General features: G+C 67.0%; 1 protein-coding gene across 1 annotated transcript; it reads left to right on the top strand.

The window, feature by feature from the left end:
- The first annotated feature begins 290 nt into the window (after positions 1 to 290).
- MUC5AC (mucin 5AC, oligomeric mucus/gel-forming) lies at positions 291 to 27,691 on the top strand. Its single transcript, XM_081790411.1, has 53 exons — positions 291 to 363; positions 775 to 939; positions 1,753 to 1,812; positions 2,376 to 2,435; positions 2,649 to 2,910; positions 3,184 to 3,298; positions 3,659 to 3,749; positions 4,497 to 4,606; positions 4,715 to 4,928; positions 5,040 to 5,165; positions 5,316 to 5,433; positions 5,699 to 5,837; positions 6,046 to 6,156; positions 6,660 to 6,729; positions 6,806 to 6,943; positions 7,029 to 7,193; positions 7,519 to 7,613; positions 7,830 to 7,956; positions 8,155 to 8,410; positions 8,489 to 8,541; positions 8,836 to 8,936; positions 9,122 to 9,273; positions 9,350 to 9,488; positions 9,586 to 9,699; positions 9,805 to 9,984; positions 10,646 to 10,885; positions 11,106 to 11,262; positions 11,790 to 11,918; positions 12,116 to 12,278; positions 12,646 to 12,689; positions 12,784 to 12,972; positions 13,579 to 13,996; positions 15,890 to 17,060; positions 17,147 to 17,636; positions 19,516 to 20,205; positions 20,456 to 20,661; positions 21,091 to 21,265; positions 21,439 to 21,689; positions 21,785 to 21,968; positions 22,439 to 22,646; positions 22,888 to 23,066; positions 23,420 to 23,507; positions 23,615 to 23,718; positions 23,932 to 23,963; positions 24,351 to 24,522; positions 24,768 to 24,869; positions 25,082 to 25,119; positions 25,434 to 25,556; positions 25,641 to 25,739; positions 26,022 to 26,141; positions 26,358 to 26,421; positions 26,539 to 26,653; positions 27,039 to 27,691. The coding sequence occupies exons 1-53, from the start codon at positions 291 to 293 to the stop codon at positions 27,343 to 27,345; spliced, it is 9,492 nt and encodes a 3,163-aa protein (XP_081646537.1). The 3' UTR covers positions 27,346 to 27,691.
- The last annotated feature ends 280 nt before the right edge of the window (positions 27,692 to 27,971 follow it).

A 27,971-nucleotide genomic window follows, 5' to 3' on the forward strand; every position in this document is an offset into this window, starting at 1 on the left:
GGGGTGTGGGGCACGTCGGGCAGGAGGATCCCTCCGGGCCGGGACCTGGGGAGCCCTCGGGAAACCAGGCTCCACCCGGCGGCCGCGCCCATCTCTGCCCGTCTCCGGCTGCTGGCCAGCCCCGGGCGAGTGCCCACTGTTTACCTGGGTGAGGGGAACGGCAGGCCCGCCCCGCCCACCCACGTGGAGCCACGGGGACCGGAGCCAGCTCTGAGGCTACAAAAAGCTCCCGGCCACTAGGGCTCTTCCTCAGAGGCTGCCCCCGGGGACTTCTCCCCTCTCTCCGCAGGATGGGTGTCGGCCGCAGGAAGCTGGCCCCGCTCTGGGCCCTGGCTCTCACCCTGGCCTGGGCCCAGCACACAGGTGAGGCGCCCACTCACCGGCTCTCCCAGGCTGGCCCTGGCCGTGGCCTGGCATCCCGGTGCTTCCCCCACATGCCGGGAGGGCAGCAGGCCGCCCAGACGCCTTGCCCGGGCCTCTGGGCGGGCGAAGTGTGGCCGTGAGTGGCCCCCGGCAGCCTGGCCCCCGGCCCCGGGCCCTGAGCCGTCTTGCGGGTGTCCCAGCTGGTGGGGTTGGGGAGGAACCCTCGGGGACTGCGGGGGTCCACGTTGGGGGTGGGGCCTCTGAGGCTGGGCTGCCCCCCTGAGGCGAGGAAGCAGGAACCCAGTGTCTCTGAGCCCCCGCCTGCCTTCCCTGGCAGCGGCCTGCAGCCCACTCACTCCTCCACCCGTGTTGCCCTGCTGGTCACTGCCTCTGCCCCCCCCCCCCCCCCAGGCCCCGGGCTGAGCGGGTTCTCGGGCCCCTGGGCCAGCCTGGCGGAGCGGCCCTCCTATCCCTGGGTCCCCCTCCCCATGCACCCCCAGTTTACCCGCTCATTTTCCCCATCTGGGCCTTATGGGGGCTTTCCGGGAGCCTCAGCCTTGGGCCGAGGGTGTGATAGTGAGGTCCACACAGCGAGGATGCTGGCGGCGGGGGGGAAGGACTCACAGACCCTCTGCGGCCCCCTCCCCCCAGGTCTGCACCTCACTGCCTCCACTTCCCAGGGGCCAGCTGGGTTCTGGCCGGGCGTGGGGTGGCAGTGTGCAGGAGGGGCCAGGGGCCTGTGTTCCCGAGGCACTCAGCACAGAGGGGACCATGCCACGGCGCCCCGTGTGGCCCATACACTTCAGTCCTTGGCTCTTGCCGCTGTGTGTGGGGCCAGTCCCTACCGGTGAGGGCAGCTGGCCCCTGCAGGGCCAGGCCCCTCCTGCCACGCTGGCGTGGCCTCTGAGGGCCTCAGAGATCGGCCTTCCAAGCCGCGCCAGGTTCTTGGGGTGGCCTCGGGGCCGACACGGCCAGCCCTCAGCTCTCCTGCCCTGTGCCCCCCGTGCTGAGCCGCCCCCCGTGCGGTGGCCCTGAGCACCCCCTCTACGGTGCAGCCCCACCCCACTCAGCTCCACATTCCCCATTCTGTTCCAAGCTGTCCTCCAGACCGCTGGCTTTACTGTTGGACCCTCCACGGGCTGCTGTGCAGAGTGGGGAGATACTCAGTGAATGCAGGGCTCCCGGGGACACCCTGTCAGGGCCAGGGGACCCCCCCCTCTAGGGCTTGGGGAGCCAGGCTGAGGTAATGCTCAGAGAGGATCGTGGCTCAGCCTGGACCTGGTGTGGACGGTGTGGACAGAGACCCTCCCAGCGTCCCCAGCCCTGCACAAAGAGAACCCCCACCTGTTCTGGCCCCTTCTGCCCGCCCATCCCTCTCTTCCTCCGTAGGCTCTGTGGAACATGGCCACGAGTACCTGGACCTCCTTCCTGTCACCCAGGGGCCCGCTGGTGAGTCGGCCCCCCACCCCCGGTCAGGGCTGCCCCACTCGGGGCCAGGGGCCCGCTGAGCTCACGGCGACGTCCTGCTGTCTCCCCGTAACCCCCAGTATTTCATCCACGTACGCGTCCTCGTGGCCTGGGGGTGGGGGCTGGTGGGGCGGCCTCCCCAGGTATTTCTGTGCCGCCACTCTGGGTGTGTGGCCCCGAAGCCCAGACAATCTGCCTGCATTTCCCGGAACTGGGCCCACGGGAGGCTCATCCACACCTGGCCTCTGCGCCCAAGGTTGACTTTTGAGATTCTGGGCGTAAGAAAGTCCCAGGTGTGAACAGAGTGCAGGGCTGAGAGCTCCCGGCCCCTCGGGATGGCGCGGCGGAGGCGCAGGGCGGAGGCTGTCGCTGGAGGAGGCTTTGCTGCCCGAGTGTACGTGCAGCCCGGCCCCCCCGGGGCGCCTTGCGGCCACGGCCTTGGAGAGGCCACCTCCAGTCACCTTGTGTGGGTGCCAGAGATGCCTATGCCCAGCAGAAGCCGTGTGCGTGGGGGGCGCTGTGTGACCCTGCCCCTGCTCCCGCAGGCGACCGGCTGCAAGGCGTGACCATCCTCCCCCCTCTGAGGACGGCGCCGGTGGTTCGAGGTGAGGGAGGGCCTGTGAGGCCGGGCTGGGAGGGGGCAGCTGGGCGGGGTCTCGCTTCCCAGGTGGACCCGGGAGAAGTGCTGGGAAAGGGCCCCAGTCGCCAGGAGGGTCTGGGTCCAGGCGGCTCCTCCCCGGACGCCCGGCCCTCGGGCAGAAGTGTGCTGGACTTGGGGGCATGGGGGCGCCCCTCAGGACTGCCCTGGCTCCCCACAGCCCTGAACGCCGCGCACAACGGGCGGGTGTGCAGCACCTGGGGCGACTTCCACTATAAGACCTTCGACGGGGACGTCTTCCGCTTCCCGGGCCTGTGCAACTACGTCCTCTCCGCGCACTGTGGGGCCACCTACGAGGACTTCAACGTCCAGGTCCGCCGCAGCCTGGAGTCCAATGTCACCACGCTGGCCAGAGTCACCATGAAGCTGGATGGCATGGTCATCGAGTTGACCAAGAACTCCATCCAGGTCAACGGGCTCCCGTGAGTCTGGGGGGGCTGTGAGGGGGACGTGGGCTTGTCCCCGAGACGGGGGCCCACCGCCCCTCCCCCGCTGGGGCCCCGTGCTCTTTTCCTGCCCTTGGAAGTGGTCCCCTCCTGGTCCTGTGACCCCAGGGCTGCAGACTCCCCTGTCTCCCCCACTCCCCCTGCTGCCACTGTCCACAGGCACTGTGCTCGTGTCCCACGCGTGACCGCAGGGGACCTCGCTGCCCCCTCCATGCCCCTCGCCGCCTCAGCCGTGCCCTCTCTCCGCAGAATCCAGCTGCCTTTTAGCCAGTCTGGTGTCATCATCGAGCACAGCAGCAGCCACCTGAAGGTGGTGGCCAGGCTGGGCCTGGTCTTCATGTGGAGCCAGGACGACAGTCTCCTGGTGAGGCCGGGGCCCAGGGCTGGGGTGGGGGGGCGTCTCCAGCCCAACAGCCTTCCCAGGGAGGGAAGAAAGTGCTCTGGGCAAGGGTGGGTGGGGAGGTCAGAGAAGGTCCCCAACAGGGTGGGGGAGGAGGGAGCCCAGGTGCTATGGGGGCGCTGGGATCTACACCCCCCGATGGAGACCCCGCGTGAGTGGGGTGTCTCCTCCAGGACAGAGAGCCCTGCTCTGCATTGTGGGGGCCGGGGACTGGTCCACGGTCCCTGACAGCCCCTCCTTGGAAGTGTCCCACACCTCGTCTGTCCCTCCCGTCCCGAGACGTCCCTGGCAGGGCCAGTGGCTGACATGTCCCTCTCCTTCCAGCTGGAGCTGGACGCCAAGTACTCGAACCAGACCTGCGGGCTCTGTGGAGACTTTAACGGTGTGCCTGTCTTCGACGAGTTCCTCTCCCACGGTGAGCCCCTCCCCACGGCTGTCCCACGTGTCTGCTCCGGGCCCCTTCCCCGGGGCTCCCTGGAAGGCCGCCTTCCAGGGTCCCGGGCCACGTGTCTCCAACTTGTGTGCATGTGCACGCACACCCGCACCTGCACAATCCCAGCACCCACAGGCACACCTGCCCGCACACTCAGCCGTGCTCCCGGAGGCACATCTGGGGGCCTGTGCTCGGCGCGGCTGCTCTGGGGAGTGGATGTGTAACCAGGCACCCTCCTCACCTGAGACCAGAGTCCCACCTCCCATCAGGCCCCGTCACTGTTGCTCGGGCCTCCAGACTTCGCCGCCAAGAAGTGGGACCTGCACGAGCCGGGGTCCCCAGCCCCCAGGTCCCCTTCGCCAGGCCCGTGAAGCCCCACTTAGGGCTCACCCATAGATGCTTCTGGCCGTGAGGGAACGAGCCTGCCCACGCGTCCGGTGGCCCTGGCCCGGCAGGCCCAGCGCAGGCTTGGCTGGGGGGGGGTGGGCAGGGGGGAGGTCGGGGTCACTCTCCAGCCCTCTGGACTACAGGCCGGCCCTGGGCTTGGAGAGCCTCAGTCAATAGGCCTCCGCCCTCGGCCTGCAAGCCCCAGAGCCTTGGCTGTTTCCCCAGTCTTCAGACACCCTGAATGTCCCTTGTGGCCACTGCCTAACCCAGCAGTGTGGGTGGGGGAGCAGGGGCAGCCGGGACGCCGCGGGCAGGCTGGGGGACGGCTTGTGCTCCCCGCAGGTGTCAAGCTGACCCCCATCGAGTTCGGGAATCTGCAGAAGTTGCACGGCCCCACGGAGCAGTGTCAGGACCCTGCACCTGTGCCCCCGCTGACTTGCTCACTGGGCGCCGTAAGTCCTGGAGGGAGTGGGGGCGGGGGCCGGGCTGGGGGGGTGGGCTGTGAGTCCAGAGGAGAGTCCGGGGCCTGGACTCAGCACGGCCCCCCGGCTCGGCCCCAGGGCATCTGTGAGGAGATCCTGAGCAGCTGGCCCTTCCGGGGCTGCAACGCCCTGGTGGACGCCAGCAGCTACGTGCAGGCCTGCCGGCAAGACCTCTGCCTGTGTGAGCACGCCGAGCTGACCAGCTGCGTCTGCCATACGGTCGCCGAGTACTCCCGCCAGTGTGCCCACGCCGGGGGGCGGCCCCTGGACTGGCGCGGCCCCGACCTGTGCCGTGAGTACCCCGGCCGGCCCCAGCCCCGTCACCGTGCTGCCCTGCCTCGGTCCAGAGGTGGGGGCAGGGTGTGACCACCGCCACCCCCCGCCCCCGTCCTCTACCCTGCAGCCCAGAGGTGCCCCCTCAACATGCAGTACCGCGAGTGCGGCTCGCCCTGCGCGGACACCTGCTCCAACCCGGAGCACTCCCAGCTCTGCGAGGACCACTGCATGGCCGGCTGCTTCTGCCCCGAGGGTGAGAGGGGCCCCCACCCCCGCCTGCCCCCCGAGAATCACAGAGGCGTTCTGGACCCCCGGATCTGAAGGGCCCCCGAAGGGCAGGGCCGCCTGGGGCGGAGGGCTGGTCTCCTCCACATGCTCACGCGGTGGCCGCCTGCTTCTGCAGGGACGGTGCTCGACGACATCGGCCAGACGGGCTGCATCCCCGCACCCCAGTGCGCCTGCGTGTACAACGGGGCCACCTATGCTCCGGGGGCTGTCTACTCCACAGACTGTGCCAACTGGTAGGACCCAGGCCCCTGCCTTCCTGTCCGTCACCCCAGACGCGTCCTGGGACGGCCCCTCGGAGGCCAGGGCCCAAGTGCTGGGTGTCATCCCTCACCTGGGGCCCTGGGCACTGGCCAGTGGCTCTCCGCACGGACGCCGAGGGGCCCCGGGCTGTGCAGTGATGCGGGCAGGCCTGGGCAAGACCCTTGTCCACCTGCCGGTGAGGAGGGAGGGGCTGGGTGCTCCGGGGGCCGCGCTCACGTGGTCTCTACCCGCACCCAGCACCTGCTCCAGCGGCCGGTGGAGCTGCCAGGAGGTGCCATGTCCTGGCACCTGCTCGGTGCTGGGGGGCGCCCACTTCTCCACGTTCGATGAGAGGCAGTACACAGTGCACGGAGACTGCAGCTACGTGTTGGCCAAGGTACGGGCCCCGGGGTCCTCGCTGGGACAGAGCGGCTGTCACACGGGAGCCCCTGCCTGGGCTGCGTGCAGCGGCTGCCTCTGAGGCCACCCTGGGAAGATGCCCCGGCTCCTGGTACCAGCCCCACAGGGAGCCAGGCGGTGCTGGGGGGGGGGGGGACGCAGGGGGCTGGGGTCTCTGGGCAGAGTGTGAACACTCGTGTCTGCAGCCCTGTGACAGCAGCGCCTTCACTGTGCTGGCGGAGTTGCGCAGGTGCGGCCTGACGGACAGTGAGACTTGCCTGAAGAGCCTGACCTTGAGCCTGGACGGGGGGCACACGGTGAGAGCAGATCCGGGGGGCCTGGGCGGGGGACACACGGTGAGGGCAGACCCTGGTGGGGGCTGGTGGGGGGACATAGAGCAGACGTGGGTTGGGGGGAATCTGTGTCCCTCGTGGCAAGTGACCTCTGCCCAAGCCCTCGATCCCCGTGTGGGCGGCGAGTGGCCAGGGGGCATGGCCTGAGGATCCTCCCACCCCACAGATCTCTGAGTGACGGTCCTCAGATGGAGCAGCTCAGGGAGGGACCGGGGCACGTCCGGTAGCTCGTGCATTGAAGGCAACATCCGTATTTTATAAAGTCACTTGTGTTTCTACGTGACTGAGAAAATGCGGTCCTTGAAGGACACGCAGACAAGCTGAGCACAGGGTCATCGGCCCCTCTTTGTGGGAGCCTGTGGCCTCCACGGGCAGGGGTCTTGCAGGGGCACGTCAGGGCCTCTGGGGCCACTTGGGGCGCTGGCAGGGCCCCGACTCGCCCTGACCCTGCTGTGTACTGCTCCCAGGTCATCGTGGTCAAGGCCAGCGGGGAGGTGTTTGTGAACCAGATCTACACCCAGATGCCCGTCTCAGCAGGTGAGGGCGCCGGCCCTGGCCCCCTGAGGGTGCCGCTGCTCACACCCCGCTGAGACCTTGTCCCCTGTGTCCACAGCCAACGTCACGCTCTTCAGACCCTCAACCTTCTTCATCATCGCCCAGACCAACCTGGGTCTGCAGCTGGACATCCAGCTGGTACCCACCATGCAGGTGTTCCTGAGGCTGGCGCCCGAGCTCCGCGGGCTGACCTGCGGTAAGCGGGGCCGCCTGCCCTGGGGGCCGGAGCCCGCCCTCGGCGGCCGGGGCTCTTGGGGCCTCATGCTGCCCCCCTGCCCCAGGCCTGTGCGGGAACTTCAACCAGAACCAGGCCGATGACTTCCGGACCCTCAGCGGCGTGGTGGAGGGCACGGCCGCCGCCTTCGCCAACACCTGGAAGACCCAGGCCGCCTGCCCCAACGTCAAGAACAGCTTCGAGGACCCCTGCTCCCTCAGCGTGGAGAACGGTACGTGGATGCATGTGGCCCCAGGGCCCCCTGCGTGCTGGTGACCCCCCCTCCCCGCCCCCCGTCCCCCGCCCCCAGCCACGAAGGTCCACTCCGGGCCCGAAGGAGCGATTCAGGGAGTTCACAGGCAAACTCCCCGGTGGCCGTGGTAACTTCCGGAAGTAAAGGTACAGGGTGTTGGGGTGGTGGAGGCGGCCCTCGGTGTGCCTGTGGGCCACAGACGGGCGCTCGGAAGGAGCCAGGATCCTGCCCGCTCCAGGCGCCGTCCTCTGCGGAAGGCACTTCTGTGTGACCCCAGCTGACCTCCCCGCTCCTCCGTCCACAGAGAAGTACGCTCAGCATTGGTGCTCCCGACTGAAGGACCCCCACGGCCCCTTCGCCCAGTGCCACGCTGCCGTGAGCCCCGGCACTTACCACTCGGTAACGGCCTCCCCCTGGCCCGTCCCCTCTGGTCCGGGCCAGCCCGGCTCCGCTGGCTACGGAGATCAGGGGCCGTAGTCCTTCCAGCTCCCACCTGGAGGGGGTCTGCCGGGGGTGGGGGGGCCCCCGGCGCCGGCTCGAGGAGGGGCCCCAGAGGAGGCGGGGGGCAGCGTGGGGATGCTCGCTGAGTGTGGGTGACCACGGCCCCGTCCCCAGAACTGCATGTTCGACACGTGCAACTGTCAGAAGAGCGAGGACTGTCTGTGTGCGGCCCTGTCTTCCTACGTGCGCGCCTGTGCCGCCAAGGGGGTGCTGCTCAGAGGCTGGAGGGACGGCGTGTGCAGTGAGTGTCCCCGAGGGTCCCCCGGTGCAGGAATACACGCTCCGTGGCTCTCCCTGCATGGGGCTCCCGTGCTGGCCGGGGACCCCGCGGCTGGAGCAGGCCCGGGGTGGGCAGGGCAGCGGGGGGGGGGGGTGGCCGGGGACCGGGTGGAGACCTCCGCCCTGCGCTGAGCGCCGCCCCCTTCCCGGCATCCTGCAGCGAAGCCCATGGCCACCTGCCCGAAGTCGCTGACCTACCACTACCACATCGGCACCTGCCAGCCCACCTGCCGGGCCCGGAGTCACGAGGACGTCACCTGCGGCATCCGCTTTGTCCCCGTGGACGGCTGCGCCTGCCCCCAAGGCACCTTCATGGACGAAGCGGGCAAGTGTGTGCCGGCCACCAGCTGTCCCTGCTACCACGAGGGCTCCGTGGTCCCCAACGGGGAGTCGCTGCACGAGCGTGGGGCCATCTGGTGAGAGCCCCTGCCGGCTGGGCCTGGGGAGCAGGGCGGCTGAGGTGGGGGGGCCCTCTGACCGCCCTCTCCTCCCAGCACTTGCACGCAAGGCTTGCTGAGCTGCATCGGAGGCCACACCCCTGCCCCAGGTGAGCCCTGAGAGCGGGAGGGAGGGGCTGTCATTTCCACGCCAAGCTTCTGGGCGGACGCGCCCGGGTCAGCGTGGCTGGCGGGGGGGCTGACACGTTTCTGCGTCTGGCCTGGTCTGTGCCCTCTGGGCTCGGGGAGGGGGTGGCGAGGGGGTGGGAGCAGGCCTCTCTCGCGCCCACGCAGCACCCGGCCGGTCAGGCCTCGGGGCGGCACACCCCCGGCTGCTGGGAAACTCTCAGAGCCAGCCTGGCGGGTGGCGGCTGGGGGCCCCTCAACGGCCCCTGCCTCCCCAGTCTGCACCCCGCCCATGGTCTACGCCGACTGTCGCAATGCCACGCCGGGGGCCGCCGGGGCCGGCTGTCAGAAGAGCTGCTTCACCTTGGACATGGAGTGTGTGAGTGTTCCCCACGCCCCCAGGGACCCCTCGTGGGCACCCGCCGCGTGGCCCTCTCAGGCTGGGCCCAGGAAGACCCCTGCCCGAACGCTGTCCGGGCCCCCTGCAGGCCGTGGCGGGGGGACCCTCTGCTGTCACCTCCGCCGTCACCCCCGGCCCCCTGACCTGTGTGTTGTGCCCCACAGTACAGCTCCCGGTGCGAGCCCGGCTGCGTGTGCCCCGATGGGCTGGTGGCCGACGGTGAAGGCGGCTGCGTCGCCGTGGAGGACTGTCCCTGTGTGCACGACGAGGCCAGCTACCTGCCCGGCCAGACCATCCGGGTGGGCTGCAACACCTGGTAGGTGGGGCCCCGAGACCCCACCCCGGCCCGGCCGGCCCCGCTTCGGCCTGACTGTCCCCCCCACCTCCCTCAGCACCTGTAAAAGCAGGATGTGGCAGTGCACACGTGAGCCCTGCCTGGCCACCTGCACGGTGTATGGGGACGGCCACTACATCACCTTCGATGGACGGAGCTACAGCTTCAGCGGCGACTGCGAGTACACACTGCTTCAGGTACACGGTCCCCGCCCCCCGCCCCCGGCCAGCTGCCCAGGTGGTCCCAGTCCCCACCACCCCCCCAACTGCCGCGTCGGCCTCCGCCTGTCCCCAGGACCACTGTGGTGGGAACAGCACTGCCAACGGGACCTTCCGAGTCGTCACGGAGAACGTCCCCTGCGGGACCACGGGCGTCACCTGCTCCAAGGACCTCAAGCTCTTCCTGGGGGTGAGTGGGGGGCCGGGTGGGAACGGGGGCAGCCCCTCAGAGGCCCCGGGGAACTCTTGGAAGGTGAGCGGGGACGGGCCTGAGGGACGCCTTCCCCCCCCGCAGAGCTACGAGCTGAAGCTGAGTGGCGGCAAAGTGGAGGTGATCCAGAAGGGCGTGGGGCAGGAGGCCCCCTACTCCATCCGCCAGATGGGCATCTACCTGGTGGTGGACACCGAGGTCGGCCTGGTGCTGCTGTGGGACAGGAAGACCAGCATCTTCCTCAAACTCAGCCCCGAGTTCAAGGTGGGCCCCCGCCCCAGGACGGCCCAGACCGAGGGCCGGCTGGGAGGGCTGTGGGGTGGGGGGCACACGCAGACGGACAGAGGAGGGATTCAGCCGGCGTGCCTCGAGGGAGGCGGCAGGTAGGAGGTCTGCCTGTGTCCACTGCACGCCGTGGCTCCTTCTCCCAGAGCTGAAAGTCCCTCCAGGCTGTGGTCCCAGGACGCGCCCCTGGACGCTCGGAGGGAGGATCCCTCCGGCCTCCTCCGGCTTCTGGGGCCCCAGGCGACCCTCTGACCTCTGCCTGCAACCTCACGTTACTGTCTTTGCTCTGTGTGTCTGGGCCCAAATATCCCGGTCCTACGAGGACACCAGGCCCTGTGTCCTCAGCCAGGATGCGTCTGTGCTAGCCGGACCTCCACCTGCGGAGGCCCTATTTCCACATGACGCCATCTCACGGGTCCCCGGTGATCTGAGCCAGTCTCTGGGGGACCCCTTTCCTACAGGAGGGACACCCCCATGGCCCCGAGCGCTAAGTGGGGCCGTGCCCGGGAGCACTGAGCTACCCTCCCCCCCGAGGTGTCCTGGGGACATGCAGCCCCAGGGGGAAAGGAACGGGGGCACGGGAGGCGGGGACAGGGGCTCTGGCCCTTGCTGCCTGTGTCCTGAGCCCCCTCGTGTGCAGGGCCGGGTCTGCGGGCTGTGCGGGAACTTTGACGACAACGCCGTCAATGACTTCACCACGCGGAGCCAGTCCGTGGTGGGCAACGCCCTGGAGTTTGGCAACAGCTGGAAATTCTCCCCGTCCTGCGCCGACGCCCCGGCCCCCAGGGACGCCTGCACCGCCAACCCGCACCGCAAGTCCTGGGCCCAGAAGCAGTGCAGCGTCCTCAACAGCGCCACCTTCGCCGCCTGCCACGCCCACGTATGTGGGTGCTCCCGGGGCGCCTGGGGAGGAAGGGACAGAAGTGGGGCTGGCATCGCCTTCCACCTTTTGGACCAGCCCGTGGTCAGCCCCGCGGGGCCACGAATCTGCTGTCCCTGAGCAGCGGGGGAGACGGCCCAGGTCCGGCCACGCCCCGGGCCTGACCCCCAGCAGCCCCGGGGAATCCGGCCCTGAATCCGAAGCCTCTCTCCCCCGCCAGGTGGAGCCCGCCAAGTACTATGAGGCCTGCGTGGGCGACGCATGTGCCTGTGACTCCGGGGGCGACTGTGAGTGTCTCTGCACGGCCGTGGCCGCCTACGCCCAGGCCTGCCACGACGCGGGCGTGTGCGTGTCCTGGCGGACCCCGGACATCTGCCGTGAGTTCACGGGATGTGGCGTCGGGGCAGGGCGGGCCCCCACCCCAGGGAGCGACACACTGCGCGGTTAAGGCTGGTCGCCCGCGGAGGGGGGCGGTGGGTGTCGGAAAAGAACGTGAAATGGGGAGGGGTGTCACCGATGGACAGACGGGAGAATGTTCCGGAACCCAGAGGGGTCAGTAGGGCCCTGCTCCCCCACCCCGCCCGCCTAGAACCTGGCTGGAGGGGAGCGTAGTGGGCAGCCGCCCCGGCCGGAGTCCCCCACCCTGACAGGCGGCACCCCCGAGGAGCCAGGGGACCCGGGGCTGCGTCCGGTCACGGGCATTTGGGGCCCACACCCCCCGAGGCCCCATGCGGGAGGCACAGGGGAGGGACGGGGCTTGGTCGAAGGTCGGGGTGCGGGGGGAGCCCGGCCGGCCGCCGGGTGGCCCTGGAGGCCGTCGTTGCCAGGGCGGCGCCCTGCCTGGGGCCGCTGGTGGCTCGCTCTGGCCGGAGCCGGCCCGCTGAGTCGGCCCCCTCACCTGCAGCCTTGTTCTGCGACTACTACAACCGCGAGGGCCAGTGCGAGTGGCACTACCAGCCGTGCGGCCCGCCCTGCATGAGGACCTGCCGGAACCCGAGCGGCCGCTGCCTGACCGACCTGCCGGGCCTGGAAGGTGAGCTGCTGCCCTGCTGGCCAGAGGGGCCGCCTGGGGTCCTGGGGTCACGGCGGGGTCTGTCCTGGGGGCCCGGGGTCCCAACCCCCGGAGGTGCCGCTGTGGGTGCGGCCTCGAGCTGGGTACTGAGCCAAGGCGATGGGGGTGGGGCGGTCGGGCAGGCGGTCGGCTGGGACTCAGGCCTCTCTGGGCTGCAGGCTGCTACCCCAAGTGCCCGCCAGAAGCCCCCATCTTCGACGAGGACCGGATGCAGTGTGTGGCCACGTGCCCCGCGCCCCCCCCGCCGCCGCCCTGCCGCGTCCAAGGCAAGTCATACCGGCCGGGGGAGATGGTGCCGTCTGACAGGAACTGCCAGTCCTGGTGAGTCCTTGACCAGAGGGGCAAGCAGCTGGAGCGTGTGGGGTTCGACCCTCGCCCTTCGGGACGGACGGGGGGCGGGGGGGGGCGCGGCCTGAGGCGTTGAGGGGAGGGGAGAGGAGCGGAAGGGGGTGACGCCGAGTCACGAGGCCGCCCCAAGGCCGCCGGAGCAGATGCCCCCCCCGAACGGGAGGTGGCCGTCGGGAGGTCAGCGGGGAGCGACGCCGGCCCCCAGTGGTCACTGACCGGAAGGGGCTCCCTGAGAGGGTGCGACCTCGGCCTCCGTGCCCAGCGACCGGGGCTGAGGGCCGGCTCCGGCACAGCGGCGATGCCCTCGCCCCCAGACTCACCTTCTTCCTCTCGTCGCCAGCGTCTGCAGCGAGAGTGGGGTGCAGTGCGTCTACGACACCGAGGGTGAGTGGCCGGCGGCCTTCCTCGGGTCTGGGGTCTCCAGGTCCCCGCCCGTCCCCCCGCCCCTCACGTGCCCGGCACCCCCTCCTCCTCACAGCCTGTGTCTGCACCTATGACGGGCGGCGGTTCCGCCCGGGGGACGTCATCTACCACACGACCGACGGCACGGGGGGCTGCATCTCCGCCCGCTGCTCGGCCAACGGCACCATCGACAGGACGGTCTACCCCTGCAGCCCCACCACCCCCACGCCACCAACCACCTTCTCCTTCTCCACATCCCCGCTCGGTAAGGCGGGGCCGCCCCTCGTGTCGGGAATCCAGGAGGGGACCGGGGGCCGGACGCTCGTCATCTCTGCAGCCAGGAAGGGCCCGCTCGTCCAGCGTGCCGGGCGGGACCGGCGTCCTCAGCTGTGCCGTCAGGGCTGGGGCCCCTGGCACGGGGTAGGGCTCTGACAGGGGACCTCAGGCAGGCCTTTGGAGGGAAGGGCCACCGGGAACAGCCCTGGGGAGTCCTTGCCCCATCGTTGCCACCTGCCTGTCTTAGGCCACACCGAGGGTCAGGTAGCCCAGCTCCTCTCCCTCTTAAGGGGGTCACCCTTAGAGCCCTAGCGGACCTTCCCGAAAGAGTGCAAATTCTGCTCAGGGTGTAAACGAGATCGATTCACCTATTTATTCAACTGCTGTGGGCTCCACACATGCCCTGTGCCAGGTGTGTCCCGGGAACTTGGTCCCTGTGTTTCCCAAGCTCCCATCACAGGGGGGGACGGTCATGCAGACTGACACGGTGAGACGTGCAAGGCAGCTGACCGACAGGGGGACGGGGACAAGGGGTGACAGGGTGCCTCGGGGAGCCTGAGAGACTTAGCCCTCCCGCCTTCTCTTCTGCCCTCAGTCGTGAGCTCAACACGTCCAGCCCACACGTGCCACAGCCCTGCCAAGAGCACGGTGCGGCCCAGCACTCGGAGCGGTGTCCCTGCCTCCACCCCGGGCACGACCTCCGGTCCTCCCACGAGCCCTCCCCGGCCCCGCCAGGCCTGTGGGGAAGATTGCCGGTGGTCACCGTGGCTGGACGTCAGTCACCCGGGACGGGGCATCGACAGCGGTGACTTCGACACGCTGGAGAACCTCCGTGCCCACGGGCACCAGGTCTGCCCGGCGCCGAAGAGGGTGGAGTGTCGGGCTGAGGACGCCCCCGAGGTACCGATCCAGGTCCTGGGGCAGCACGTGGAGTGCAGCCCAGCGCGGGGCCTGACCTGTTACAACCGCAAGCAGGCTTCGGGGCTCTGCCACAACTACCAGATCAGGGTCCAGTGCTGCTCCCCCCGTACCTGCCCTACCTCTGGGGGTCAAACCCAGACCACCACACCTGTCCCAGGGACCACTGAAACCACCCCGAGTACCTCTACACCTGTCCCAGGGACCACTACAATCACCACAAGTACCCTGACACCTACCCCAAGTACCCCTACACCTGTCCCAGGGACCACTGAAACCACCCCGAGTACCTCTACACCTGTCCCAAGTACCCCTACACCTGTCCCAAGGACCACTAAAACCACCACAAGTACCCCTACACCTGTCCCAAGTACCCCTACACCTGTCCCAGGGACCACTAAAACCACCACAAGTACCCCGACACCTACCCCAAGTACCCCTACACCTGTCCCAGGGACCACTGAAACCACCCTGAGTACCTCTACACCTGTCCCAAGTACCCCTACACCTGTCCCAAGGACCACTAAAACCACCACAAGTACCCCTACACCTGTCCCAAGTACCCCTACACCTGTCCCAAGGACCACTAAAACCACCACAAGTACCCCTACACCTGTCCCAAGTACCCCTACACCTGTCCCAAGGACCACTAAAACCACCACAAGTACCCCTACACCTGTCCCAGGGACCACTGAAACCACCCCGAGTATCTCTACACCTGTCCCAGGGACCACTACAATCACCACAAGTACCCCGACACCTACCCCAAGTACCCCTACACCTGTCCCAGGGACCACTGAAACCACCACAAGTACCCCTACACCTGTCCCAACTACCCCTACACCTGTCCCAGGGACCACTGAAACCACCCCGAGTACCTCTACACCTGTCCCAGGGACCACTAAAACCACTACAAGTACCCCTACACCTGTCCCAAGTACCCCTACACCTGTCCCAGGGACCACTGAAACCACCCCGAGTACCTCTACACCTGTCCCAACTACCCCTACACCTGTCCCAAGGACCACTAAAACCACCACAAGTACCCCTACACCTGTCCCAAGTACCCCTACACCTGTCCCAGGGACCACTAAAACCACCACAAGTACCCCGACACCTACCCCAAGTACCCCTACACCTGTCCCAAGGACCACTAAAACCACCACAAGTACCCCTACACCTGTCCCAAGTACCCCTACACCTGTCCCAGGGACCACTAAAACCACCACAAGTACCCCTACACCTGTCCCAAGTACCCCTACACCTGTCCCAAGGACCACTAAAACCACCACAAGTACCCCTACACCTGTCCCAAGTACCCCTACACCTGTCCCAAGGACCACTAAAACCACCACAAGTACCCCTACACCTGTCCCAAGTACCCCTACACCTGTCCCAGGGACCACTGAAACCACCCCGAGTACCTCTACACCTGTCCCAGGGACCACTACAATCACCACAAGTACCCCGACACCTACCCCAAGTACCCCTACACCTGTCCCAGGGACCACTGAAACCACCACAAGTACCCCTACACCTGTCCCAACTACCCCTACACCTGTCCCAGGGACCACTGAAACCACCCCGAGTACCTCTACACCTGTCCCAGGGACCACTACAATCACCACAAGTACCCCGACACCTACCCCAAGTACCCCTACACCTGTCCCAGGGACCACTGAAACCACCACAAGTACCCTTACACCTGTCCCAAGTACCCCTACACCTGTCCCAGGGACCACTGAAACCACCCCGAGTACCTCTACACCTGTCCCAAGTACCCCTACACCTGTCCCAAGGACCACTAAAACCACCACAAGTACCCCTACACCTGTCCCAAATACCCCTACACCTGTCCCAAGGACCACTAAAACCACCACAAGTACCCCTACACCTGTCCCAAGTACCCCTACACCTGTCCCAAGGACCACTAAAACCACCACAAGTACCCCTACACCTGTCCCAAGTACCCCTACACCTGTCCCAAGGGCCACTAAAACCACCACAAGTACCCCTACACCTGTCCCAAGTACCCCTACACCTGTCCCAGGGACCACTGAAACCACCCCGAGTACCTCTACACCTGTCCCAACTACCCCTACACCTGTCCCAAGGACCACTAAAACCACCACAAGTACCCCTACACCTGTCCCAAGTACCCCTACACCTGTCCCAGGGACCACTAAAACCACCACAAGTACCCCTACACCTGTCCCAAGTACCCCTACACCTGTCCCAGGGACCACTACAACTGTGAAAAACACTTCGTTGACCCCGAGGCCAATGTCAGTTTCAACGACACCTGAGCCTTGTTTACAAAAGTTGTGCAACTGGACCCAATGGTTCGACAGCAGCTACCCTGGTCCTGGTATAAACGGCGGAGATTTCGACACTTTTCATGACTTGAGAGCCAAAGGACATAAATTCTGTGAAAAGCCCAGCAACGTGGAGTGTAGGGCACAGTTCTTCCCAAACATCCCGCTGGAGGAGCTGGGACAGGACTTGATCTGTGACAAGAGCCTGGGGCTGTTATGCCTCAACAGGAACCAGTTGCCGCCGATCTGTTATAACTACGAAATCCGGATCGAGTGCTGCGAGCTGGTGGATGTGTGCAGAAGCACCACACACCCTGTGACGTCTGAGACCACCTCCCACCTGGTGACATCCAGCTCAACCTCCGTGCCGAAAACCAGCTCAACCTCGGTGACAGAAACCAGCTCAACCTCGGTGACAGAGACCAGCTCAACCTCGGTGACAGAAACCAGGCCAACCTCAGTGACAGAAACCAGCTCAACCTCGGTGACAGAGACCAGCTCAACCTCGGTGACAGAAACCAGGCCAACCTCAGTGACAGAAACCAGCTCAACCTCGGTGACAGAAACCAGCTCAACCTCGGTGACAGAGACCAGCTCAACCTCGGTGACAGAAACCAGCTCAACCTCTGTAACAGAAACCAGGCCAACCTCAGTGACAGAAACCAGCTCAACCTCGGTGACAGAGACCAGCCCAACCTCGGTGACAGAGACCAGCTCAACCTCGGTGACAGAAACCAGGCCAACCTCGGTGACAGAAACCAGCTCAACCTCGGTGACAGAGACCAGCTCAACCTCGGTGACAGAAACCAGGCCAACCTCAGTGACAGAAACCAGCTCAACCTCGGTGACAGAAACCAGGCCAACCTCGGTGACAGAAACCAGCTCAACCTCGGTGACAGAAACCAGCCCAACCTCGGTGACAGAAACCAGCTCAACCTCGGTGACAGGAACCAGGCCAACCTTGGTGACAGAAACCAGGCCAACCTCAGTGACAGAAACCAGGCCAACCTCGGTGACAAAAACCAGCTCAACCTCAGTGACAGAAACCAGCTCAACCTCGGTGACAGAAACCAGCTCAACCTCAGTGACAGAGACCAGCTCAACCTCGGTGACAGAAACCAGGCCAACCTCAGTGACAGAAACCAGCTCAACCTCGGTGACAGAAACCAGCCCAACCTCGGTGACAGAAACCAGGCCAACCTCGGTGACAGGAACCAGGCCAACCTCGGTGACAGAAACCAGGCCAACCTCAGTGACAGAAACCAGCTCAACCTCGGTGACAGAGACCAGCTCAACCTCGGTAACAGAAACCAGCCCAACCTCGGTGACAGAAACCAGCCCAACCTCGGTGACAGAGACCAGCCCAACCTCGGTGACAGAAACCAGGCCAACCTCGGTGACAAAAACCAGGCCAACCTCGGTGACAGAAACCAGCTCAACCTCGGTGACAGAAACCAGCCCAACCTCGGTGACAGAAACCAGCTCAACCTCAGTGACAGAAACCAGCTCAACCTCGGTGACAGAGACCAGCTCAACTTCGGTGACAGAAACCAGCCCAACCTCGGTGACAGAGACCAGCTCAACCTCAGTGACAGAGACCAGGCCAACCTCGGTGACAGGAACCAGGCCAACCTCGGTGACAGAAACCAGCTCAACTTTGGTGACAGAGACCAGCCCAACCTCGACGACAGAAACCAGCTCAACCTCGGTGACAGAAACCAGCTCAACCTCGGTGACAGAGACCAGCTCAACCTCGGTGACAGAAACCAGGCCAACCTCAGTGACAGAAACCAGCTCAACCTCGGTGACAGAAACCAGGCCAACCTCGGTGACAGAAACCAGCCCAACCTCAGTGACAGAAACCAGCCCAACCTCGGTGACAGAGACCAGCTCAACCTCGGTGACAGAAACCAGCTCAACCTCGGTGACAGAAACCAGCCCAACCTCGGTGACAGAAACCAGCCCAACATCGGTGACAGAAACCAGCTCAACCTCGGTGACAGAGACCAGGCCAACCTCGGTGACAGAAACCAGCTCAACCTCGGTGACAGAAACCAGGCCAACCTCGGTGACAGAAACCAGCTCAACCTCGGTGACAGAAACCAGGCCAACCTCAGTGACAGAAACCAGCTCAACCTCGGTGACAGAAACCAGCCCAACCTCGGTGACAGAAACCAGGCCAACCTCGGTGACAGGAACCAGGCCAACCTCAGTGACAGAAACCAGCTCAACTTCGGTGACAGAAACCAGGCCAACCTCGGTGACAGAAACCAGCTCAACCTCGGTGACAGAAACCAGGCCAACCTCGGTGACAGAAACCAGCTCAACCTCGGTGACAGAAACCAGCCCAACCTCGGTGACAGAAACCAGGCCAACCTCGGTGACAGAAACCAGCTCAACCTCGGTGACAGAAACCAGGCCAACCTCGGTGACAGGAACCAGGCCAACCTCGGTGACAGAAACCAGCTCAACCTCGGTGACAGAAACCAGGCCAACCTCGGTGACAGAAACCAGCTCAACCTCGGTGACAGAAACCAGGCCAACCTCGGTGACAGGAACCAGGCCAACCTCGGTGACAGAAACCAGCTCAACCTCGGTGACAGAAACCAGGCCAACCTCGGTGACAGAAACCAGCTCAACCTCGGTGACAGAAACCAGGCCAACCTCGGTGACAGAAACCAGCTCAACCTCGGTGACAGAAACCAGGCCAACCTCGGTGACAGAAACCAGCTCAACCTCGGTGACAGAAACCAGCCCAACCTCGGTGACAGAAACCAGGCCAACCTCGGTGACAGAAACCAGCTCAACCTCGGTGACAGAAACCAGGCCAACCTCGGTGACAGGAACCAGGCCAACCTCGGTGACAGAAACCAGCTCAACCTCGGTGACAGAAACCAGGCCAACCTCGGTGACAGAAACCAGCTCAACCTCGGTGACAGAAACCAGGCCAACCTCGGTGACAGAAACCAGCTCAACCTCGGTGACAGGAACCAGCCCAACCTCGGTGACAGAAACCAGCTCAACCTCGGTGACAGGAACCAGCCCAACCTCGGTGACAGAAACCAGCTCAACTTCGGTGACAGAAACCAGCCCAACCTCGGTGACAGAAACCAGGCCAACCTCGGTGACAGAAACCAGCTCAACCTCGGTGACAGAAACCAGGCCAACCTCGGTGACAGGAACCAGGCCAACCTCGGTGACAGAAACCAGCTCAACCTCGGTGACAGAAACCAGGCCAACCTCGGTGACAGAAACCAGCTCAACCTCGGTGACAGAAACCAGGCCAACCTCGGTGACAGAAACCAGCTCAACCTCGGTGACAGGAACCAGCCCAACCTCGGTGACAGAAACCAGCTCAACCTCGGTGACAGGAACCAGGCCAACCTCGGTGACAGAAACCAGCTCAACTTCGGTGACAGAAACCAGCCCAACCTCGGTGACAGAAACCAGCCCAACCTCTGAGCCCAAACGCAGCACAACCTCTGGTCCTACAATCAGCACAAGCCCTTCTCTCAAAACTGAAACAACCCACTTCACACCCGTGACCATCCCCTGCCAGCCACAGTGCAGGTGGACCAAGTGGTTCGACGTGGACTTCCCGTCCCCAGGGCCCCACGGAGGAGACGTGGACACCCTCGGCAACATCGTCAGAAGGGGAGGGAAAATCTGTCGCCGGCCCGAGTACATCACGCGGCTGGAGTGCCGGGTCGAGAGCCACCCCGAGGTCAGCATCGAGACGCTGGGCCAGGTGGTAGAGTGCAACATCAGCAAGGACCTGATGTGCCAGAACCGGGACCAGAGTGGCGACGTCGGGATGTGCAGCTACGAGGTCCGCGTGCTGTGCTGTGAGCCCCCGGAGCACTGCCCTCGTACTTCTGTGACGCCTTACGCGACTCCATCTACCAAGCCCTCGTCGCCTCCAGAACCGACCTCCGTGGTGTCCTCCACGACATGTTACTGCAGCGTGTCTGACAAGTTCTACGCCGCAGGTGTGTGCTGCCCCGGCCACTGTGAGGGAGAGGGAGGGGTCCTTTGTCCCCGTGACTGAGCCACGTGTTGTCCCCGAGGCGGCAGTGAGCCGTCCTCTAGGATTCATCCCGTTCGTTTCTGGGCAGGAGGGCCTCCTACCAGGTCAGCCCTCGGGGCGGACCGCCACCCTGCAGGGGCCAGTCTGCGCTGTGCCTCTCCCCGCCCCCCAGCATGGCCCCGCTGACACCCGCCTGTCCCCTTGTCTGCCAGGATCCATCATTTACAACCGGACCGACCTCGACGGCCACTGCTATTATGCCACGTGCAGCCTGGACTGCCACGTGGTCAGGACGCACTACACCTGTGCCAGCGGCACAACACCTCCCGTCCCAACCACCTCCCCGGCCGGGTCCTCCCCTTCAGCCTCCGCGCCCGTCACCGCGCAGGGATGCCCAAACGCGGTCCCCCCAAGAAGGGTAACTGCCCCCTCCCCGCCCACCGCACAGGCTGGCGCAGGGACCCTCCGCGTCTTTGCAGCTCGGCTGAGTGGGAAAGTCCGTGGCCTCGGGCCGAAGCAGGCAGGCAGGGAAGTGGCCGGTTCTGGTCACTGCCCGGGGTGGGTCCCGGCCCGGCAGCCGGGAGCGCGTGGCCTGGGGTGGAGGCTCGGCTGGTTGCGGACGACCGGGCACCCAAGCGGGTGGTCCAGGCTCTGGGTGGCGCCGGGCAGCCAGGGAGGGCGTGTAGGGTCGGGCGGAGCTCCGGGAGTGGAGACCACGGGTGAGGAACGGGGTGGCGGGGCACCACCTCCGCCCCCTGGAGAGCCCCCCCTCGCCAGCCCGGTCCCCTCCCGCGGCTCCTCTCTCAGGGGAGCCCGGCGCCACAAGCCTGAGGTCTTTCCTCCACAGAAAGGCGAGACCTGGGCCATGCCCAACTGCTCTCAGGCCACCTGCGAGGGCAACGGCGTCATCGCCCTGCAGCCACGGCGGTGCCCGCAGGTGCAGCGGCCGACGTGCGCCAACGGCTACCCGCCCGTGAAGGTGGTCGACCCCGACAGCTGCTGCCCGCACTACCAGTGCCAGTGTGAGCCGGGGGCCAGGCTGAGCGGGAGGGAGGGACCTGGGTCAGACACCGGGAAGGCCTTCCGGACGGCAGGCCAGGGGACGGACGGTGCCGGGTGGAATCCTGCCTGAGCCCCAGGGCCCACGGGGCGGGGGTGGGAGGGGGCCCCGCGTAAGGCCGCCGCGTGCCCGCAGGTGTGTGCAGCGGCTGGGGCGACCCCCACTACATCACCTTCGACGGCACCTACTACACGTTCCTGGACAACTGCACGTACGTGCTGGTGCAGCAGATCCTACCCGTGTACGGCCACTTCCGCGTGCTCATCGACAACTACTTCTGCGGGGCGGAGGACGGGCTCTCCTGCCCGCAGTCCATCATCGTCGAGTACCGGCAGGACCGCGTCGTGCTGACCCGCAAGCCCGTGCTCGGGGTGATGACCAACGAGGTGGGGAGCCCCGCCCCGGGCAGCCCCACGCGGACCGGGGCCAGCCGGGGGCGACCCTCACTCTCAACTCTCCTTGGCCCGCCGCGTGTGTCTAGATCGTCTTCAACGACAAAGTGGTCCAGCCCGGCTTCCAGAAGGACGGCGTGAGCATCTCCCAGATCGGCGTCAAGATGTACCTGACCATCCCCGAGCTCGGCGTCCAGGTCATGTTCTCCGGCCTCATCTTCTCGGTGGAGCTGCCTTTCAGCAAGTTCGCCAACAACACCGAGGGGCAGTGCGGTGAGCGCCTGTCCCCCCGGGCTCTGCCCGCGCCGGGCCCTTTCTCCGCTCCGTGCCTGGAGCTGGGAGCGTCTGGTGCGGGAAGGGTCGCTTTGGCCGAGTCCCCCCCACCCCGGAGGACCCATTCTCGGCCGGGGCCGAAACTGCCTCAGGGCACCGAGCCTGCAGGGGGTTCTGCTTTCCAGCGGCTCCCAGCGGGTGCGGGTCAGCAGCTCAGGGGGCGGGGGTCCTGGCCGTGTGCCCTACACCTGAGGCTCGCACCTGCCCGTCCCCCAGGGGGACTGCCCGGTGTCTCGGTGGGGGGTGTGTTGGAAGCTCAAAGGCTCAGGTCTCTCAGCCAGGCCATCGAGTGCCGCGCTGAGCGCCAGGGCCCCACCCCCAGCTCGGGGACGCTGCGCGCTCGGGCAGGTGGTGGTGGCGGGGGATGCTCTACTGGCCCCAGTCAGCCTCCCCCGCCTCCCCGGCCCCAGGCACCTGCACCAATGACAAGAAGGATGAGTGCCGTCTCCCCGGGGGCACCGTGGTGCCCTCCTGCTCTGATATGTCCGGCCACTGGAAGGTGACGACGCCCCACCAGCCACCCTGCCACGGGCCACCCCCGAAGCCCACTGCAGTCGGGCCCACGCCCTCGCCCGCCCCCTGCCTGCCTTCGCCGATCTGCCAGCTGATTCTGAGCGAGTGAGATGTGGGGGCGCAGAGTGGGCCTACGGGGGCCCCCCGGGGGGAAGAGGGTCGCTGTGGGTCCGCCAGGGCTGGCCGTGGGTCCGGGCCCGCATCATGACCCCGGGCGCCACCTGGCTTTCCAGCCCAGGGGAGACCTCGAGACAGAAAGAGCCATGGGGCAGCCGGCCGCCCTCCCCGGGGCACGCAGACCCGGGCAGGCCCGAGCTGCCCCACGACCCGGTGCTCCCGGCCGCAGGGTCTTCGAGCTGTGCCACCCTCTGATCCCCCCGCTGGCATTCTACCAAGGCTGCACCTTCGACCACTGCCACCTGAACGACTCCAGCGTGCTGTGCTCTAGCCTGGAGCTGTATGCGTCCCTCTGCGCCTCCCGAGGCGTGTGCATCGACTGGAGGCGCCACACCAACCACACGTGCTGTGAGTGTCCTCCCAGCGGCATCGGCCGGTGCCAGCGTGTGGCCAGGGGCCGGACGACCAGTGGCTGGACTTCCTGGAGGGGGTGGGGGAGGAGGGGGGAGGAGCTGGGGGAAGAGGAGGAGGGGGAGGGGGGATGGTTGGCCCCAGGGCAGACTGCACCCGGCTCCTGGAAAGAAGGGAGGAGCACCCAGATCGGGGACTCGGCCTCGAGCACAGGGCCGGCAGGGCCGTGCACGCAGGGGTGGGGCCGGCGGGGCCCCGCTTCCGGGCTGCAGAGCCCCCGGCGGATGCCTGGGGATGAGTTGGCTCGGGGCCGGGGCCCTCGGCCTCAGGTGTCCTCTCCCTCCTCACAGCGTTCACCTGCCCTGCTGACAAGGTGTACCGGCCGTGTGGCCCGTCCAAGCCCTCATACTGCTATGGGAGTGACAGCACCAGCCTCGTGTATGCACCCGCCTCTCCCTCCTAGACCCGCCCCTGGGGACCCCGGCCCGGCCTTCCCCTGCCCTGGAGAGCACAGGGAACAGGCCGGCCCTCTGCTGTCCCTACAGGGCTCTTCAGGACACTGTCCCCATCACAGAAGGCTGCTTCTGTCCAGAGAACATGACGCATTTCAGCATGAGCTCTCCAGTCTGCGTGCCTGTGGACTGCCACCGTACGTCCCCACGGTGGGGGGTGGCGGGTGGGGGCGGGGGTGGGGCTTGGGGCTGGCAGGTGCACCTTCCGCCCGAGCGAGTGCCAGGACCAACCGCCCTCCCAGATCTGCACTTCCCAGCCAGGGCCCGGGGGCCCCCCCGACGTGGCTCCTGCCCCCGAAGGGCTGGGGGCTGCCGCCGCCCACCGCTGACCTCACTCTCTCTCCCTCCAGGGTGCCTGGGCCCCCACGGGGAGGCTGTGGAGGTGAGTGCGCCATGCTGGGGGTGGGGCAGGGCTTCCTCTGGGCGCCAGAGTTTCAGATGAGGGGCAGGGAGGGGCCCAGGCTTCTCTGGCAAGATCTAGGAGGCTTCTATGTGGGGGTGCCCACCCCCGGGGGTGGCCCTGCCCTGTCCTCCGCTGGGACTCCCTCCTGCTCCACTTGGACACCGTGAGGTCACCCACATGGCACCTCCCACCCCATGTCCTGCCCTTGCGGCCACCGCCCTGCACTCTCAAAGCCCCCTTCCCCCGGGTTCCCCCACTGGCCCTCATCGGTGGGCTCCCAGAACCACCTGGTCTGGCTGCAGCCGTCCCCGGACAGGCAGGTGACTGACCCCACAGCCCTGGGCTCACACGTGCCTCCTCCTGCAGCCCGGCCACACCATCAGCGTGGACTGCCAGCGGTGCACCTGTGAGAGCAGCACGCTGACAATGAGCTGTCACAGGCAGCCCTGCCCCCTGCCCCCAGCCTGCCCCCTGCCCGGCTTCGTGCCTGTGCCTGCAGCCCCGCAGGCCGGCCAGTGCTGCCCCCAGTACAACTGCGGTGAGTCCGGGCTGCTGCCCCCCCATGCCTTCCGGGTCGGCTTCGGCCGAAAGCACAGGGGCGCCTGCCCACGAGGGTGCCGTGGCACCGGCACTTGGGGGGACGCTGGCACCTGGGGGACCCACCACCTGCCCACCGGGTGGCCGGCCCTCCTGAAAACCCCTGGGGATCACCCCCGGGTGGGGGTGGGAGCTGGCGCAGAGCCGGACACAGGCCCCCGAGCACCTCCGTCCTGCCCACTGCAGCCTGTGACACCAGCTACTGCCCCAAGCCCGTGGCCTGTCCCGAGGGCTCCCACCCGGTCATGACCTATAAGGAGGGGGCCTGCTGCCCCAGCCAGAACTGCAGTGAGTGTCTTTTCTCCGGGCTGCGCTGCGCGCTGCGGGTGGGGGGCCCAGCCTCTCTCGGGGTTCTCCGTGGCTCGGGGTAAAGCTGGATGAAGCCACAGCTGGACCACTGCGGCCGGGTGCCCCGGGGCCGGGCGACTGCCCGTGCGGACAGGGTGGCGGGAGGGCGGGAGGTCAGGGTGGCTCCGTGAGGCTGTTCTCCTCTTGCACAGGCTGGGACGTCTGCAGCGTTAACGGTACCTTGTACCAGGTAAGGACCAGATGGAGGTCCGGACCCCCGGGGCACACGGGACACTGAGCGTTCTCCGCCCCTGCCCCTGCCGGCTCCTCCCGAGCCTGGGCCAGGACCCCTGCTGGCTCGGGTGGCCGCAGGGCAGCTGTGAGCTCTCCCGGGACCACTGCCCAGGGAGGCAAGGGCCTGGGGCTCCCCCTCGCCCACCCAGAGTCACCCAGGGGGACCGGTCTGCCTGGCGGGGGGCCGGGCCTGGAGCAGGGGGGCCGGGGAAGCAGGGGCCCGGGGCCCGGTCCGAGCTCGCCAACACTGGCCACCCTGACCCTCCCCAGCCCGGCTCCGTGGTCTCCTCCAGTCTGTGCGAAACGTGCAGGTGTGAGGTGTCCAGCAGTTCCCAGGTGGACACGGTCGTCATCAGCTGTGAGACCCAGATCTGCAACACCCACTGCCCCGCGGTGAGTGCCTGCGTCCACCCCGGGAAAGCCAGCGCCCGGGCTCGGGCTCCATTTTCACCCCGCCCTATCCACCCCTCCCTGCAGGGCTTTGAGTATCAGGAGCAGAGTGGGCAGTGCTGTGGCCTGTGTGTGCAGCAGGCCTGTGTCGTGAACGCCAGTGACAGTTCCACCCGCATCTTCTATGTGAGTCGTGGCCGCAGGGCCCGGCTGGGGGGGCCCCAGGGCCGGGGGGTGAGTCCCGGGAGGGACAGAGCCAGCACGCCCCTCGCAGGAGCCCCAGGCAGGCCGGGCCTCACCCCGGCCTGGACAGAGCAGCTGTGAGGCGCACAGAGACGGCAGGGTCTGGCGCACCGGGGCCCCCGGGCAGAGGGGGGCTCCGGAAGCCCACAGGCTGGGAGGCAGACACGTAGATGGGCAGACGGACCTCCCCTGCCCGCTCACCCTGCTGGTGCCTCTTCCTCGCAGCCCGGCCAGTCCTGGCCAGACCCCACGAACCCGTGTGTGACCCACGAGTGTGAGAAGCACCGGGACGGGCTCGTGGTGGTGACCAGGAAGAAGGCGTGTCCCCCACTCAACTGCCCTGCGGTGAGCTCCGGGGACGCACGGCCCCGCCTGGCACGCTGCGGGCCCACGGGAGGCCACGGCAAGATTCGCCTGGGGTGGGGGCGGGGAGGCGCGGTGGGCCCCCTGCAGCACCCACAGGGGCGCCACCTGCTTGCGTGGGGCACTGTCCACTGCCGTGTGACCCCCTGCTTCCGGGCCGGCCGCTCCGGCGCTCAAGCAGCCCCTCTGTCAGCACAGGCCCAGGCCCAGCTGAGTGAGGACGGCTGCTGTCTCGCCTGTCCCCCGCCCCAACCTCGGAACCGTGAGTGCGAGCGTCTGCGGGGGGTGGTCGATCCTGCTCACCGGGGGTGGGGGGGCGGGGGGCGCCGGGGAGCCATCCAGGCCTGAGCCCCGGCCCCGCCTCCCGTGTCACCCGCAGAGTCGGCCTGTGCCATATACTACAAGCGTGAGGTCATCGTGCATGGAGATTGCAGGTCCCCACGGGCCACGAGGGTAGCCTACTGCCAGGGCAACTGCGGGGACAGCAGTGCCAAGTACGTGAGCCCCGACTCCGCCAGGCAGAGACCAGTTTCCGCAGGGCAGCGTCCCCAGGACTGGCTGTGCCGGGCGCCCGGGCCGGAGGGGAAAGCAGGACAGTGGGGGAGGGGCAGACGGTGGGGTCCTGACGCTGCGGGGGGGGGGGGGGGGGTGTGGGGGGGGGGTGGCTGGGGCCAGGCCTTCGGAGGCCGATGGAATCAGGCTGTTCTGTTTACTGAGGCCGCGGACACAGTGGCCCCCTTGGCGGCGAGCCCAGAGGTCAGCGGTGGCACGCCGCCGGCCCAGAGTCCGCCGGGGGTGCCCGGGACGGGCACGTGGGGCCCCGGGGCCTGCGGGGGGCTCCGGGCGTGGCGCCGGGTGCTGAGCGGGCCCTGCCCACAGGTACTCGCTGGAGGCCAACACCATAGAGCGGAACTGCAGCTGCTGCAGGGAGCTGCGGGTGTTGCCGACGACAGTGACCCTGCGCTGCAAGGACGGCTCCAGCCGAACCTTCGGCTACACCCTGGTGAAGGAGTGCGGCTGTGTGGGGCAGCAGTGCGGCCCCCGCGGCAACCTGAGCCATTCGGAGGAGCCGGGGCCCTTGCAGAGTGACGAGGAGCAGAGCCAGCAGACGGGGCACACGGGCTGGAGGAGGGGGTCCAGCAGCCCTCGGAGCTCCCGGCCACCTCCCTCCGGGACCCAGCGATAAGGGTCCCGTTCCCCGTAGCCCCAGCTCCAAGGCCGGTGGGACCTCGGTCCAGGCGGCCCGAGCTCAGGACGCACTGCCCGCCCCGCTCTTCCGTCCGTCTGCAGGGTCCACGGCCCTTGGAAGTGTGACGGCCCCGAGGGACCCGGGCGGGCGGGGCTCCTCTGGCCACGGGTCCAGTCTGCTTTTCCCCGGACGTAAGCATCACGGAAGGGTCTTATCAACGACGGCCACTTGGATGTGGTGCCCGGCCATTCGGCTGGCCACCGGGAGGCAGAGCCTCACCCCCTACCTTGGCCCTGGGCCTCGGGAAATGGCCAACTGGTTCCATAAATACATCTGGAGCATTTTGCACCTTGCGGACTCTGTGTGATTTTTAAGCCTGTCCATGAAACCCAGAAACAGGGCGGGGGCAGACTGGGTCCCAGAGGGCGCACACCACAGCCGTGGGGCGGACTGGGCAGACGGTGGGTGGGGCACCTTCTTCAGGGGGGTTCCTGCTGCCTCTGGCTGTTGGGGGCTGGGGAAGAACGCTTATCCATTCAGAGGGTGGGGGAGGGGAGGAGTCCCGCGCGGCCCTGCCCTGGGCCTCAGGACACATTTATCTACCCAGCAGGCCTTGTGTGGTG

Source organism: Panthera onca, chromosome D1, assembly GCF_046562875.1.
Source record: "Panthera onca isolate mPanOnc1 chromosome D1, mPanOnc1 haplotype 2, whole genome shotgun sequence".
Classification (NCBI taxonomy): Eukaryota; Metazoa; Chordata; class Mammalia; order Carnivora; family Felidae; genus Panthera; species Panthera onca.